The sequence below is a fragment of the Oryctolagus cuniculus genome, chromosome 9 (assembly GCF_051225735.1).
Source record: "Oryctolagus cuniculus isolate XC-2025 breed Fujian yellow rabbit chromosome 9, ASM5122573v1, whole genome shotgun sequence".
Taxonomy (NCBI): Eukaryota; Metazoa; Chordata; class Mammalia; order Lagomorpha; family Leporidae; genus Oryctolagus; species Oryctolagus cuniculus.
Window position 1 is genome coordinate 94,888,821 of NC_142875.1, and position 16,707 is coordinate 94,905,527.

At 47.5% G+C, this 16,707-nt stretch overlaps 1 protein-coding gene across 2 annotated transcripts in view; it reads right to left on the minus strand.

Annotated features, from left to right (window-relative positions):
* MIPEP (mitochondrial intermediate peptidase) overlaps positions 1 to 14,730 on the minus strand; it is a 172,009-nt gene extending 157,279 nt beyond the window's left edge. For both annotated transcript variants that reach the window (XM_002712797.6, XM_089303735.1), the window contains exons 1-4: positions 14,404 to 14,730; positions 11,217 to 11,390; positions 7,856 to 7,944; positions 4,846 to 4,932 (exon numbers count right to left, since the gene is read on the minus strand). In XM_002712797.6, the coding sequence (XP_002712843.3) occupies positions 4,846 to 4,932; positions 7,856 to 7,944; positions 11,217 to 11,390; positions 14,404 to 14,592 (539 nt within the window). In that variant the 5' untranslated portion in view covers positions 14,593 to 14,730. The remainder of the gene's footprint in view (positions 1 to 4,845; positions 4,933 to 7,855; positions 7,945 to 11,216; positions 11,391 to 14,403) is intronic.
* Positions 14,731 to 16,707: the final 1,977 nt, after the last annotated feature.

Genomic DNA, 16,707 nt, shown 5'->3' on the forward strand with positions numbered 1-16,707 from the left:
GTATCTCAGGTGGTGGCTTAACTTGCTATACCACAACACTGCCTCCCAGGTGGCATCTCAACCACTGTGCCAAAGGCTTGCGTTTGTAATATTCTTTTAAATATAGCATTTTTTACTATAATGTTTTACAAAGTGCTACATGTCCTTTATTAATATTTTTCTTGATTAGCTTTTTCCTGCCTATTCTGGCATATTTGTTCTCTATGATTTCAAAATCATTTTAAGTAACAACAACAAAAAAACCTGTCTTTAAATGTACATTGGTGGGCCAGCGCTGTGGCGTAGCGGGTGGAGCTGCCAACTATGGTGGTGGCATCCCATACGGGCGCCAGTTCAAGTCCTGGATGTTCCTCTTCCAATCCAGCTCTCTGCTGTGACCTGGGAAAGCAGTAGAGGATGACCCAAGTCCTTGAGCCCCTGCATCCACGTGGGAGACCCGGAAGAGGCTCCTGGCTCCCGGCTTCAGATTGGCACAGCTCCAGACATTGCGGCCCTCTGGGGAGTGAACCAGCAGATGGAAGACTCCTCTCTCTCTCTCTGCCTCTCCTTCTCTCTCTGTGTAACTCTTTCAAGTAAAATAAAAATAAATTTTTAAAACAAATGTACATTGGCTAGCATTAATCTTGCAGCCCAGCAGAGAACACTATTGGGCTTTATTCTTTCTTGCCTAAGACTACAGATGTTTCTCCACTTCAGCCACCTTCCACGCTTCTTGGGGGGTGGGCTGCACACTGACGTGTTATCCCCTTTGATGCCTCAGTTTTATGCCAAGGTGTACTGCAGCTTCCGTTGCCCCTGTGGCCGGGATTTTCTCTCCGCTCTATTTTCTGGAGGGTGTGTCTGTTATGTTCTTTGCCCATGGGCAAGCTCTCGGCTGGAAAGCCCCAGGTTGAACAGGCTTCCTTGTGGCTGTGCTTCTCAGGGACTCTAAACTAATATTCTCTGAGGGAAGGAAATACATTAACATATCAGATTTCCAACTTACTGACCACTGAGACCCTTTTAAGAAATGTTTTGAATGACTCATAGAACTAGTACTTTAAAGACTACACCTAAGAATAAAATGATGAACTACTCAATTTAAATCATTTCTCCTATCTCAAATACCAATTTATGAGATATTTTATTAAATCTGTAATTCTTCATTGTAGCCACTGTCTTCTACTTCATCATATGCCAAGTTCTAAGATACAGTTCTTTCTTGTTACAAGTCAACACACTCCCGGTGATGCACAAGTGCAGTGATATTTCAATAATTATTACTTCAAATTCTTCTTCTTTCTTAACTCTAAATTGCCATTACTTTCTAGACTACTGATAATCTGTCCAGCTTGTTTTTCCCAATGTGCTTAGCATCTTGTCATGTAAAAATTCCTATGGGCAATTTTGGCCACATCTAGACATGGGATATCCAATAAGTCCTCTGAATGTAAAATGGTCTGCTAGGGGCTGGTGTTGTGGCACAGCATGTTAAGCCTGTGAGCCAGTATCCCCTGAGTGGCAGGTTCAAGTCCCAGCTGCTTTGCTTCTGATCCAACTTCCTGTTAATGTGCCTGGGAAAAGCAGCAGAGGATGGCCCAAGTACTTGCACCCCTGCCACACACACCGGAGATCCTGATGGATTCCTCAGCCCCTGGCTTCGGCTTGGGCCAGTCCTAGCCACTACAGCCTTTAGGGAATGAACCAGTGGATGGAAGATACTTCTGTGTGTATGTGTATGTGTGTCCCTCTCTTTTGAATAAATGTTTTTTTTTAAATGGTCTGCAACTCCACTATAATTTTTATTCATTAGACATGGAAATGTCAATCCTTACTAAAGTCAGATTATATTGTTGTTATTGCTACTTAGCGGCATCTCTGTTATAATTAACACGCATTCAACTTTTACTTGAGGACAGATGTTTGGAGCGGTGGATAAGAAGCTGTCTGGAACATCTACATCCCATATAAGACCACCTGGTTTGTTTTTTTTGTTTTGTTTTGTTTTGTTTTGTTTTGTTTTTTGACAGGCAGAGTGGACAGTGAGAGAGAGAGACAGAGAGAAAGGGCTTCCTTTTGCCGTTGGTTCACCCTCCAATGGCCGCTGTGGCTGCGGCCGGCATACCGCGCCGATCCAAAGGCAGGAGCCAGGTGCCTCTCCTGGTTTCCCATGGGGTGCAGGGCCCAAGCACTTGGGCCATCCTCCACTGCATTCCCTGGCCACAGCAGAGAGCTGGACTGGAAGAGGGGCAACCGGGACAGAATCCGGAGCCCCGACCGGGACTAGAACCCGGTGTGCCGGCGCTGCAAGGCGGAGGATCAGCCCAGTGAGCCGCGGCGCCGGCCGACTACCTGGTTTGAGTACAGCATGTTTTTTTTTTAAAAGATTCATTTTATTTATTTGAAAGTCAGAGTTACAGAGAGAGGTAGAGACAGAGACAGAGACAGAGACAGAGAGAGAGAGAGAGAGAGGTCTTCCATCCGCTGGTTCACTCCCCATATGGGGGCAACGGCCAGACCTACGCCGATCCGAAGCCGGGAGCCAGGAGCTTCTTCCGGGTCTCCCACATGCGTGCAAGGGCCCAAACACTTGGGCCATATTCTTATGCCTTCCCAGGCCATAACAGAGAGTTGTATCAGAAGAGGAGCAGCCAGGACTAGAACGACTAGAACCAGCACCCATATGGGATGCCAGCACTTCAGGCCAGGGCCTTAACCCACTGCGCCACAGCACCGGCCCTGAGTCCAGCAGGTTATTAAGGTGCATCATGGGAGGCAGCAGGTGATGGCTCAAGCAGCTGGGTCCCTGCCACCCATGTGGGAGACACGGATTGAATTCCTGGTTCCTGGTTTCCGCCTCACTCATCCCTGGCCGTTGTGGCCTTTGGGGAGTGAACTAGTAGATAGAAGACATTGGTCTGCCTCTGCCTTTCAAACAAATAAAAACAATAAACATACTTTAAAGGTTTTTTTAAAGATCTTTGACTTGCTTTGCTAATGAAAGCAAGCCAAAAATTAAAACAAAAAATTATTTTTATGATACATGTAGCTTTACCAGTATCCTGAGCATCGGGGTCAATGAAATGAAATAAGATCAGGTACTTACATACTAGCCAAGTGAAAACAACCCCTTAAAGTACTCATGTAGTCACATGCTGAGTAATGTTGTCTCATTCAGCAAAGACCACATATAGGAAAACGGTGGTTCCACAGATTAAAATGGAGATGAAAAGTTTCTATTATCCAGGGGCACAGTAGTCATTATAATGTCACAGATCATTGTAACACAACACATTACATGGTTGTGGTGATACTAATATAAACAAACCTGCTATGCTGCCGATCACATCAAATTATAGCACATGCAATTATATGTTCAGTACATAATACTTGATAATGATATTAAACAACTATGTTATTTGTATGTGTGCTTACTATAGTCTACATTTTTTTTCAAAGATTTATTTATGGGGGCCAGTGTTGTGGCACAGTGGGTAAAGCTGCCACCTAAAGAACCAGCATCCCTTACGGGCACTGGTTCAAGTCCCAGCTGCTCCACTTCTAATCCAGCTCTCTGCTACGGCCTGGGAAAGCAGTGGAAAATGGCCCAAGTGCTTGGGTCCCTGCACCCATGTGGGAGACCCAGAAGTTGTTCCTGGCTCCTGGCTTCAGATCTGCCCAGCTCTGGCCACTGTAGCCATTTGGGGAGTGACCCAGAATATGGAAGAGATCTCTATCTCTATTAATCTACCTCTCAAATAAATAAATAAAAACCTTTTAAAAAAGATTTATTTGGAAGGCAGAGTTAAAGAGAGAGGGAGAGACAGAGAGTTACAGAGAGAGAGAGATTTTTCTATCCACTGATTCACTCCCCAAATGACTGCAATGACCAGAGCTGGGCCAGGCTAAAGCCAGAAGCTTCTTCATTGTCTCCCATGTGGATGACAGGAACCCAAGTACTTGCGCCACCTTCCACTGTTCTCCCAGGCACATTAGCAGGGAGCTGGATCAGAAGTTGAGCAACCAGGACTCAGACTGGTGCCCATATGGGATGCTGGTGTCACAGGCAGTGGCTTAACCCACTGTGCCACAACACTGGCCCCTCTAGTCTATTATTTGTCATTATTTTAGGGTACTCCTTCTAGTTAGGCAGACAGCAGCCTCATACATCTTGTGTTTACTGCATTTCTCAACTGAATCAAGAGGCCATGTCGAGTACCAGCCTACACCATCTAGATCTGTGCCAATAAACCTATGATGTCAGTGCAGAAACAAAAGCACCCGACAACACACTTCTGAAAAACACAATGCATGACTGTATTAGAGTCATAGCAAAATTTCATTATCAGTTGGTCCATCCAGAATATAGCTTCACTTGGGGTCACAAGCCATACATGGTGACAAGGAGGAGAGGAGGGAGATTCAAGTAGTCAAAGGAAGTCAGTATACCACAAATAAACAGTAAATGGGTACAAACAACATCTCCATTTTATGTCATGAATATTATAAGCCAGTAAATGACAAACCCTACAATATTTATTTTATATATTAAAAAAAAAAACCCTGAGAAAAGAACTAAGTTAAGGTACAGTATCAAATACACTTACTTGTGTACTCAACCAGAAATTGGGCCTTTTCAATCCAGATTTTTAAAATGTAATCTAATGAATCAAGCAAATGACCTCAAGGAATAAAATCACTTTTCGTGTATCTTCTGATGGCATCGATTATGAAACTTTAAGCATAAAGCTAAGTGTCACTATCAATTGTTTACAGGAGGACACTCATTAGCTAACCACCTACCACCTGGAGGTGCTGAGGCTGCACACACACAGTCCTGACAGATGCAAAGGAAGGAGCGAGTACCTGGTTTCTGGATCAAGGGAATCCACAAGGCGCTTGTCAGCTAGTAATTTTTGCAAACTTTGATATAATTCCACATTTGTGTTCAACCTAGAAAAAAATCACAAAATGACATTAAATGATTTCCTAATACCTTACTTTTAATTTGACAGTAAAAAGATAGTATCAGATTATAGCACACCAATGCCCAGCAACCACTTGGGGTAGTTTTGTGTCTGTTCCTTTGGACCAGGAGGGACATAGCCATACTTACTGAACTGTTCAGCACAGAGGCAGTCGGTTGGGCCAAGCACCAGAGGCACTAACCGTGCCAGAAGGAGAAAGGATAAATGTCAAGCCACAGTCAGGAGCTGGCGCAGGAAGAGCAGACAGGACAGAGGGAAAAGGGGTAAGGTGACAATTGGTGATCTGAGAATCAGTGCCTGACTCCAACATGCCCTGGCCATTTGAATTCTGAATATGGGAAAAGGGGTGAGGATAGAAGGGAGGCTGGACAAACACATTTTCCAGCCCTGAACTGAGCAGCCCAGGACCTTGGGTGCCCGTGCTCTTCTGGGAGACAGTGGAGGCCCACACCCCAAGGGAGCGCCTAGGACTCAGAGATGCATGCCTGGCCCTGCCACTGCTCTGTGAACCTGGGAAAGTTATTTAGACCTCAGGTCGCTGTGAGGATTAAATGAGATCATACGTGCACATCACATATTCTCCACACCAGTAAACCACAGCCATTGTTAGGTGGCCTTGCAGCTGACCCCTAGCCAAAACTGGGGAACAGAAACAAGGACTAATCTCAACCTAACCCCAGCACCACTGCCAGCCACCCAGTCCCTCCTCCCCAGACACCAAACAGCACCCCCAGCAGCCCCAACGCCAAAGAGCGAGTCAGGTCTACAAGCAGACAGAATGTGCTCCTGCCTGGTGGATCCTCAGGGAGGCATGAGGCCAGGGGAACCAGCCAGCATTCCTACTCAGATGGCCCGGCTCCCTGCTCACTCCATAATCAAAAAATGAAAGCTTTGAAAATAGGAACCAAATGGTTTCCATGGCCACCACTTTCATGGCTCTTCCCAAACACCCACATCCAAGAAGTGCACAAGAAGGGCAGACATACATTCTTGTTGCTGGAGTCAGGGACATGGTCAGTGTGGGTGCTGACCTCCTGCTGGTCTGCTCACCCGAGAAGCCACTCCCTGTCAAAGGGACAGGGGCCCAGAGGTGGCCTGCAACACACCCTCTTCAGAAGGTTAAGCAAATCTCCCACACCGTCATGCTGGAAGACCCTGAGACTAAGCTTTACACTGTATATGTGGCATCAATTCTCAACAACCTCGCTTACTTTTAGACTTTTTTCCACTACCAGAAATTATATCAACTCTACACATGCGTGGGAAATCATCCCGATTTTTCCATTTTTTTCAAACCTCAACTGAGTAAGTTAGTTAGGACTCAGGGAGGTTAAGAGAAAATGGGCGGCTGCCCCTCTTCCAGGCCAGCTCTCTGCTGTGGCCAGGGAGTGCAGTGGAGGATGGCCCAAGTGCTTGGGCCCTGCACCCCATGGGAGACCAGGAGAAGTACCTGGCTCCTGCCATCGGATCAGCGCGGTGCACCAGCCACAGCGCGCCGGCCGCGGTGGCCATTGGAGGGTGAACCAACGGCAAAGGAAGACCTTTCTCTCTGTCTCTCTCTCTCTCACTGTCCACTCTGTCAAAAAAAAAAAAAAAAAAAAGAGAGAGAGAGAGAAAATGGGTCAGGGTGCTCAGAGCAGGCAGGAGGCAAAGCTCCAGCACAGGCTGTGAACACTGCTGTAGGGCTTTACCTTCTCCGTGGGCTGCCATGCCTTCTACAGCAAAGTGACAATCTGACACCCAACACAACCTGGCTACGACGATTGTGGTTCTCTAACATCTTCCCCAAAATTAAGAGTATTCCTCCACGGGACCAGACTATCTAAGTCCAGCAGGATACAGCACTGAGAATGCCCCAGGCAGGCAGTCTGGTGGTGCCGACCCCCCATTCTTGGGCCCTTCCCCTCCATGCAAAGCTCTTTCTCCCCAGAGTCCCCAGCCCCTTTGGCACATCCAGTGTCTGGGCTTTGCAGAGACCCCTTTTATCCCATTCAATAAGCTGACTGTCAGTGGCTGTAAGAAAAGCCACAGTCACTGTGCCAAAGTGATCAGGGGACAAGTGGCTGCAGCACATCCTGACGCTCGATCTGCCAGGAAGCCTGGTCTAACCAGAGGTTTTTCCCCGCCTCCCCAACAACATCTGGTTTATGAAACAGCCTTCCCGTGTTGCCTGGCCCAGGTTTCCCGGTGTAACTCAGGCCATGCAGGCCCCAGGGCTCTCTCTAGCTTTATACACTGCCCGGCAGTGTCATGTGTTCCAGGGCTTTAGAATAGCGCTCTGTCCTCCGTTATTTTAACAAGCACTTTGGAGCGCTCATAAATGGCTTAAAGACATTTCAATTTACCACAAAATCACATTAAAATAATCTGCTCCATCACAGCCGGGCTCTGCAGCCTGTCTCAGCCCTCCCAGAGAGCTTTATGGTCACCCCAGGCCCCACCTGATCCCAACCTCACAGGGTTGCTAGGGTACTGCGCACGGGTAATTTTGGCTTCACGCCCTGCGGTCCACAGCCACCAGTGCAATTTAATCACGCACTGATCTATAACTCCGACTTGCTGCTAACATACTAATAAACCCTTTACACAAGCAATGGTAACATGGAGGCTGGATGTCTGCCACACGGCTGACACCAGTACAAGCAGCTGATCTCATTTAATCCTCACCACAACCCTAGCAGGCAGGGTAGACTTCATCACCCCATTTATAGCCAAGGGGAGGAGCTGAAAGAACGCCCCAAGTCACAGTGCTCAGCGCTGTGACCCACACCCAGCCATCACACACACCACACACCCTGCTGGACGGGCTCGAGCACTGCGGACAGAACCACCTGACCCGCCAGACCAGGAAACCACATCACCAGCACCGTGACGGGCGCAGCACGTACTTTTCTACCATGGTGCCAATACTTCTACAGGCTTCTTCCGCGGCCTCTCTGAACGCTGGCTCAGGGTGCGCAATTTTCACAAAATCAGCCTGATAAAAGGGAGACAAAACCAGAAGGGAATTTGCTGGGGAGCTTTCTTCCAAGACGCGAGGGTGAACATGAAAGCCTACGTGTTAAAAATGTGTCCCATGGCTGAGCTGTGCGTTTCCACGACTGGATATTCCCTGTCATAAGGCGAAGCAGCTGTGCTGGGCCATTTATTTATTCTGCTACTCCTAGGAACAAAGCGGTTTCATTCCAAAGAAAATATTTTCACTCACTTCACTTTAGAAAAGATTTTCCTCCTTTAAATACAAACACCAAGCAAATGCTTCCCACATCTGCAGTTCCAAAGAACAGAACCTGGCTTCGAATCTAACTCACATGCTTTGTGAAACAGTTCTCACAGGTTAACCAGGCCACAGAGAACAACTCGCGGAGGCTTTTTAAAAATTGACACACAGCATAGCTTTGAAATCCACTTAAACCACATCTAGTATTTGTGCAGAAAACCAATGCACATTCTCTGTATAGCCTTTCTAGTCAAATACAAATTCTTCTTTGGTAAAACTTGAAGTCATGTTTTATATTAAGTCTTCTCTTAGCACGAGTCACAGTGACTACAGCAACTGCTGCATGCACATTAGAATTCCTTTTTACAAAGACAAAATCATGTAAAACTAGATTTTAGCTTTGCACTGATTGTAGTACACTGCAAAAGGAAACATCAAGGAACTATAAAATACTACATAGCTTCTTTCTCCTCCAGAGAACATGGCTGGTGAAAACACGAATAAAACATAAATCACCACAAGGTAAAATTTCCAAATTTTATGATCACTTAGATCATAGTTTGATACATTTTCTGTAACAACAGGAAACATTCAGTACTGAAGCACCTGAAATATGAGCTGGTAAAATTTACAATACATTTTATAAATCACTTATCTACAGGTTGTAGAATTAACATGGACATTAAAATTCAGAACACAATCAGAAAAACAGTTCAATTATGTAACAATACTAAAAAAGGAAAATAAAACAAGATGGCCACTTGGTGAGAAACAGTTTATAACTTACAAAACTCTTCCTTAAAACAGTATTGATTTCACTGGCCAGTAATATCTTAAAATTCAAAAAGGAAGGTTTGAGTTTGTTTCTTCACCCAGAGTTACAAATGTAAATCACATTATATTTTAATCATTTTTAAATGACATTCCATTATACATCATAAATATTTGAAACTTCAAAAATAGGACTTTAGGGCAGAGAACTTAGAATATTTTTATGAAGGCAAAAAAACAAAAATGTGGGGGGAAAAAATCCCAGAACACTGCTTAATTAAGAGAAAGAATAACGTAACAAATCAACAATGAACTGTGGGATTCTGACTGCCACAGCCAACACTCACTTACTCGCCAGTGAAATTTGCTGACAAACATTCCCTATCCAGGTTTCAGTGACACGTGTGGTGCAGAAGGGGTGACACCTCTTCTTGGCAGGACACCGCCACGGCCCTCCACCATCAGACACATGCCCTACAAGTGTACTGGGGCGCCTGAGCAAAGCCAGGGAAACAGAACTCATTACCCAAAGCTGCATCTTCACTCCCGGGGAAAACCCTTTAAAATAAGGCACTCTGCAGCGCTGTGGTGCAGCAGGTTAAATCCCCAGCCTGAAGAACCAGCATCCCATACAGCTTACAATCAAGCTCCCCGCTAATGTACCTGGTACAGCAGTGGAGGATGGCCTAAGTCCTTTGGCCCCCGCATCCCTGTAGGAGACCTGAAGAAACTCCTGGCTCCTGGCTTCAGATCGGCTCTGCTTAAGCATTTCGGCCATTTGGGGAGTGAACCAGTGGATGGAAGACCTCTCTCTCTGTCTCTCCCTCTCACTGTAACTCTTTCCAAAAAAATAAAATAAAATCTTTAAAATTAGGCACTTTCCCAGTTTGCTTAATCCTAGGAAACTCACAGTGACGGTGTAATCACCCGAAAGGGGTCACTGCTCAGTGCAGGTGCAGCAGAGGAAGGAGCTCTGCTTTCTGGAGAAGGCAAAAGAACAAAGGTGAGCAGGTGTGCTGGCAGGTGCAAGAAGTCTCAAAGGGTACCCGTGGTTGCCCTTGAATGACACTCTACAACAGACAAAATAGGGATGGGCAACAGACGGGCAGCTGCCAGAGGCTGGGGCTGAGGGGTAGATGGGATCACACAGGAGCTGTTTTAGGGTGATGGAACAGCTCCACGCCCTGACTCTGGTGGTGGTTACTCAGTTATACATGAGTTAAGCTTCATGAAGTCAACCTTACTGGGCAATAACTGTAAAACTAAACAAGTACTTATTTAAAAAGCTGGAGAAGCTAAGTCCTCAACCTCTCTAATTAAGGGTTCATCTGGTGTGAGCAGCCAGGCAGCCCCGGAAGGGCCAGAAGGCAGGTCCCGGGCTGGCTGGGGGACCACGCACATCACTCCACCGCTTAGTGCCCTTCTCTGCACGGCCGAAAATGGAGACGTGCTGAGGAAGGTCCATCAGCAGCCCCAGGTAAAGGTTTTCCTAGGGCACGCTGCCCAGGAGGGCCTACAAAAGCCCAAACGCCAGAATATAAGCCCTTGACTTCAACATCACATTACTCACGACAACATCCCTGGTGCCCACAAGAGACTTTGGCACATGCGAGGGAAAAAGCTTTTCAGTGGCCTTTCTGGGTAGACAGGATCGTGAATGACCAGTATTTTGGATTACGTGCACCATTAACTGCCTTCACTGACACAAGTAATGGAGACTTGACCCCTTCGGGCTGGGCTTCCTATCTCAGCCACGGGCTTCTTAGTTGGTGAAGAGACTTCCGAACACATCTACTGCAACTTTAAAACACAAAGCAGTCTTTAAAACAGTCAGTTTGGTGTCAAAACCATTTTTCATCAGAAAAGGCATTCGTGCAAAGTTTGAAAGAACTGATTCTTATTGCACATATGGCAGAGAGGAGTCTCGCTGCAAATGTGCACATGAAGAGTTCTGTTACAGTCCTGGTAGATGCCTTCATAAAGGAAGAACTTTTATCCAACAAAGACACTTGCGCTACATCAGTATCCATCCTTTTCTTACAGATACAGCTTATTAAAGATACATACCAAAGCACACATTCCAAAAGCACCTTTCCTATGCATTTTTCCCATTCCTAACGACATATTTCATCGCAACACAATAAACCCAACAGGTCTCCAATAGCTTCAGACATTTTGAATCTTATGGTCCAATACTAAACAACAAAGGATAAACTTGACTCCAATGTCAACAGCTTGAAAGAGAAAAGGTGTCTTACCAAGTCAGCCACTCTGCACAAGGAATCCGACAGCTCGTCAAAGATGAGCACGGTCTGGGGCCCCGGGGGTGATGAGCATGCGCGCTCCACCAGAAACTCTGTCTTTCTTAGGGCTTTCTCTTGTGCAACGTGAAATCCTTCTGGGGCGCTGAGCTCAGGAACTCCAAAAAGACCCTTAAATCCAAATAGGTCCAAAACTATTATTTTTCATTGTATTAACTAAAAATACTTTTTTCATAAAGGAAATCTCAGTTGTTGTTGGCATATCACATAATTATACCTAGGATCATAGGTACTGCTTTTCTAAATAACCAAACAGAACAGGGTGGGGTCAAACTCCAGCTATCACTTACTGGAGAACCATCTAATTTTCAGGGGACCAGTGTTGCGGCATAGAGCAACCACCTGCAGTGCTGGCATCCCATATGGGTACCAGTTTGAGTCCTGGCTGCTCTACTAATGGCCCAAGTGCCTGGGACTCTGCCATCCACGTGGGAAACCCAGATGAAGCTCCTGGCTTTGGCCTGGCTCAGCCCAGGCCATTGTGGCCATCTGCTGAGTGAACCATCAGATAGCAGGTAGAGCTCTCTCTCCACACCCCCATCCCATGTAGCTCTGACTTATAAAGAAACCTTTTTTTTACTTGTTAACTTTCAGAATAGCTGGCATGCAGAAAGCATTTGACATGTCAGCTATAATCACCAGCTTGCAACCAAGGCCAAGTTACTTTTCATCACAGATCTCAACTGTCTCATCAGGTACAACAGAGATGTCAATCAATACATGGCTCACGGCATGGACACAGGTACTAAGGTAGAAAGTATAGCACTTTTTGCATCATTTGCCGGGACACTCAAGAAAGCAGGGGGAAGGGATTTTAACATGCATCTATGGCACAGCATCAGGTATGTTATACCTCATATAATAAATTTTCTCATTTAAATCCCACGGAGCTAGAACAGAGAGTACTGTTCTCCTTTTATTAATACAGCAACAGGTGTGAGGTCACTAACGAGCAGTGGGAGAGCCAGGACTTGCTCCTACTCTGCACACCACTGAGCCACACTTGCCCAAACCTCCCGTATTGCAGCCCATGTTTCTGACAGTCCCCTGTGCCGGCAAGGCAAGCTCCTGGAGGCAGGAACCGTGCCCGCCACTCTAGAGTCAGCTGCCTAACACGTGGCTGAATTCAGTGATGAAAACAAATGCAGAGGATTTAACTTCGTAGACACTTCAGATGAAGACTTTAGGAAACACGAACAGGTAAATCTTCCAGGCCTTACAAGGCTACTGTTTCCACAAGAATGGATCCATGAATCTGCGCTGTTAACCTCTCTTCAAAATACATTAAGAAGATCAAGAAAATAAATGAAAGACAACTGGGAATTCTAAAATCTCCAGCTACCAAATAATGCTAAAAAAAAAAAAAAAAAAAAAAAAAAAAAAAAAAAAAAAAAAAACTACGCCGTGGGCAAGCATCTGGCACATCCCATCCTGGAACGCCGGGGCTGGAGTCCCGCTCCACTCCTAATTCCAGCTTCCTGTCGATGCGCACCTGGGAGGCAACAGGTGACGGCTCGGGTACCTGGATCCCTGCCGCCCACACGAGAGACACAGACTGAACGCGTGCCTTGGTTTCCGGCTTTGGTCTGAACCCAGCTCCCGCTGCTGTGGGCACCTGGGGAGTGACCCAGCAGACAGAAACTTGCTCTCTCTCTCTGCCTTTCAAATTAAAAAAAAAAAAAAAAAAAATCCAAAATTTTTTTTACCTACATAACCATTTTTTCAAGGCAAAAGCCAAAAGTCTGATTATCAGTACCTGAAATCTTGATGCACCGAAGAAAAAGCAATAATTATATATTTCACCCACCTGGACCAGGTGTACCCTCCCCGTCTTCCTGCTGAGTACCCACAGGTAGCTCCCCTCACATCAACCATGCAAATACCAACATGATCTACTGCCACAGACACTGGAGCAGCAAATTTCACACAAAGAGAACCTTAGAGCTAGTAATGGAGATAAAATACAAAACATACCGCCTAGCACCCTGCGTTATCTCCTACACTCTTTATAAGGCAATGGTATAATGAGATTAGTTATGAAGGCAAAAAAGTAGCCTTCAGTCTAAAATAGGCAAAATGGATACCGAAATAAAACAAGAACCAAAAAAGTCAATCCAGGCACTTTCTAGGGTAAGAATCAACATGACCAGGAAATCAGACGCCTAGCAACAGGGTTTTGCTCTTAAAAGCAAACAAAGGGCCCGCCACTGTGGCTTAGTGGGTAAAGCCACCACCAGCAGTGCAGGCAACCCATAGGGACGCCGGCTCGAGTCCGGCTGCTCCACTTCCGATCCAGCTCTCTGCTGTGGCCTGGGATAGCAGTGGAGGATGGCCCAAGTGCTTGGGCCCCTGCAACCGCGTGGGAGACCCGGAAGAAACTCCTGGCTCCTGGCTTCACATCGGTGCAGCTCCAGCTGTTATGGCCAATAGGGGAGTGAACCATTAGATGGAGGATCTCTCTCTCTCTCTCTCTCTCTCTCTGCCTCTCCTCTCTCTGTGTAACTCTGACCTTTCAAATAAATAAATATGTGTGTATATATATAAATTCCTGACTCCTGGCTTCAGATCAGCGCAACTCAGGCCGTTGGGGCCAACTGGGGAGTAACCAGCGGATGGAAGCCCTTTCTCTCTCTCTCTCTCTGACTTTCAAATAAATCAGTCTTTATATATAGCAAACAAGGAAGTCCAAAGTTCTGAAAGAATGGGTTATCGGGTGCCCGAACCTCGGGCGTCAGTGGAGTTACTCCGACACCACCGAGGTCCACCGAGGCCTTGCTGACACGACGTGACACCGGCTGCGACCTCGCAGGAGACCCCCTTCCTTCAGAGGCAGCGGGAGAGCGGGAGCAACACCCAACTCCAGCAGGCGGCGCCGAGGCTCGGGGGTCCCGCAGAGGCGATCCCTGCACCCCGCACTGCGCCGAAAAGTTCACTCAGGCCGCCCCGCCCAGCTCCCTTATCCACAAGGTCGCTAGGGCTGCACACGATACGCCCCCCGGACAACGGTGCGGTGTCCAGCTCTGCCCAGACCCAAACGACCTTGCCCGGATCGCCGCTGGCCGCCAGAATAAGGGGACCGCCCGAGTGTGGGGACACAAGGGGCGCTTCCTGCGGCGCCGCTCACCCGGCGCTCGCCGAACAGGTCCAGGCGGAGACCCTGGGGCTTGACATTGAAGGCGGCGCCCACCGGGGACCAGCTGGTGCTGACCCTCCGGGCCCAGAGCCCGGCTCCGAAGCTGCCCTGGCCTGCTCGCCTGGGCCGCAGAGCCCCTACTCCGGCGCTGAGGCGGCCCAGCCTCTGGGTGCACAGCATCGTGGAGCTAGAGGGGCCCCCGGCCACCGCGCTGCAGCTCTCGCAGGGCACACGCTCTCCGCGTTTCCAAGGTAGCGGCTCACGCCGCACCACGTGACGCCCGCGCTTCCGGGTCAGGGCGCGAGGCCGTCAGGACGTGGGCAAGAGCGTCACCCCGCCGCTTTTTAGGCAACTTCTGGTGAACGACGCCCCCGTGTGGCTGGAATAAGGAACGGTGAGTGTTGGCCGGTCCTGCCCACGTGACTAGCGGGGGATTGAGAAGAGTCTTATTACTAAACATTCGAATTCTTCCTGAAGCAGGAATCCAAGAGAATGCAGCCTTGCATTCTGAGCTCTTGGTGCCTTCCCCGACATGACTTAGTGACAAGGTCTGTGGCCCGACCCGGGGTCGCGGACACGCCATCTTGTCAGTCCGTCCAGTTCACCTGTCTACACTTGAATGATGGTCCACAATGTGAGTGCATGTGAGTTAGGGTTGTGTGCAGCAGAGTGAATTAACTAGCCGTGAATCTTCGTCTATTGGGGTTTGTAAAATTATAATAATTTACAATATAAATTAGTACAGGAAGTGGGCCTTGAGCCTAGAGGTGAGGTCATGTGCATCTCGTGTCAGTACCTGGATTCCATTCCCACCCCATTCCCCCACAAACCCCCCACACCCTCACTCTTGACTCCAGCTTCCTGCCACATTGGAGACCCGGACTGAGACCCCCTGGCCATTGCAAACATTTGAGAAGTGAACTGCCAGAACAGACCTCTTTCTCTGCCTTTCAAATTAAATAATACACACACACACACGATTTTGCCAAACTTCAATTAACAACAGGTGAACGAAGATGGGGCAGAAGGGAGGGAATGTATTAGGAAATTGTGTTTGGAGGCCTTACAATGAAAGAGAAGGCTGTTTGGGGAAGACTTCTGGAAATTTCCATCAGCCCCAGTCTCTTTTAAATGAGTGAAAAATCACGCTAGACTTGAATGCAGAGTGCTCTGTGCTTGGACAAGCTCTGGCTGTGCCCCAGAGACCTGCCACGGGCATCTCAGGGGGCCAGGACCAGCCCCTTGAAACTGTTATTTCTGCAGAAGTGAAGCTGGTGGAGTGGGTGGGAACCAGGAGACCCAGGAAAATGGGCAGAAAGGAGCGCATTAGCGGGGAGCTGGGTGGAGCAGCCAGGACTTGAACTGGTGTCCTTTTGGGATGCCAGTGCTGCAGACAGCTGCTTAAGCCTCTGCACTACAACACCAGCCCCTGGAGATTACGTTTTCAACACATGAAATTTGGGAGACACATGTAAGCCACAGCACGGCCCTTACATTCAGATCATATAAGGAACTAGAAAATTCTGGCAAGATGATTGTTTCAGACTCAAAGGATACCAGCAGACTATTTGTTTCGGCAAATTTTAGGAATGATTTGGTTTAAATGCTTAGTGTAGAAAAGTCTATAGGCCGGCGCCGCGGCTCACTAGGCTAATCCTCCACCTGCGGCTCTGGCAACCCGGGTTCTAGTCCTAGTCAGGGCGCCAGATTCTGTTCTGGCTGCTCTTCTTCCAGTCCAGCTCTCTGCTGTGGCCCGGAAAGGCAGTGGAGGAGGATGGCCCAAGTGCTTGGACCCTGCACCCACATGGGAGACCAGACCTGGCTCCTGGCTTCAGATCAGCACAGCACGCTGGCCATGGCGGCCATTTGGGGAGTGAATCAACGGAAGGAAGACCTTTCTCTGTCTCTCTCTCTCTCTCTCACAATCTAACTCTGCCAGTCAAAAAAAAAAAAAAAAAAAAGAAGAAGAAAAGAAAAAAAAGTCTATTATATTAGCTTAGCATATGCAATTACTTGAAGAATTAGAAAGATTGGGAGCACATGAAATTATTCAGCTCCCACACTACTGCACAACAGGCGCCTGGGGCACAGAAAGGCTAACTTCAAATTCCTCTGTCATGGCTATGAGGACAACCATATCCCTCAAGTCTTAGTCCTGGGCTTTTTCCATGGTACCATGTTGCCCCTGTCCTTGGACCTTGGACCACCTGAGTTTTTTGTTTTTTTGTTTTTTTGTTTTTTTTGAGACATGAGTGGCAGTAACAGCAATACCACCTCACCAGTCTAGTTTAAGCA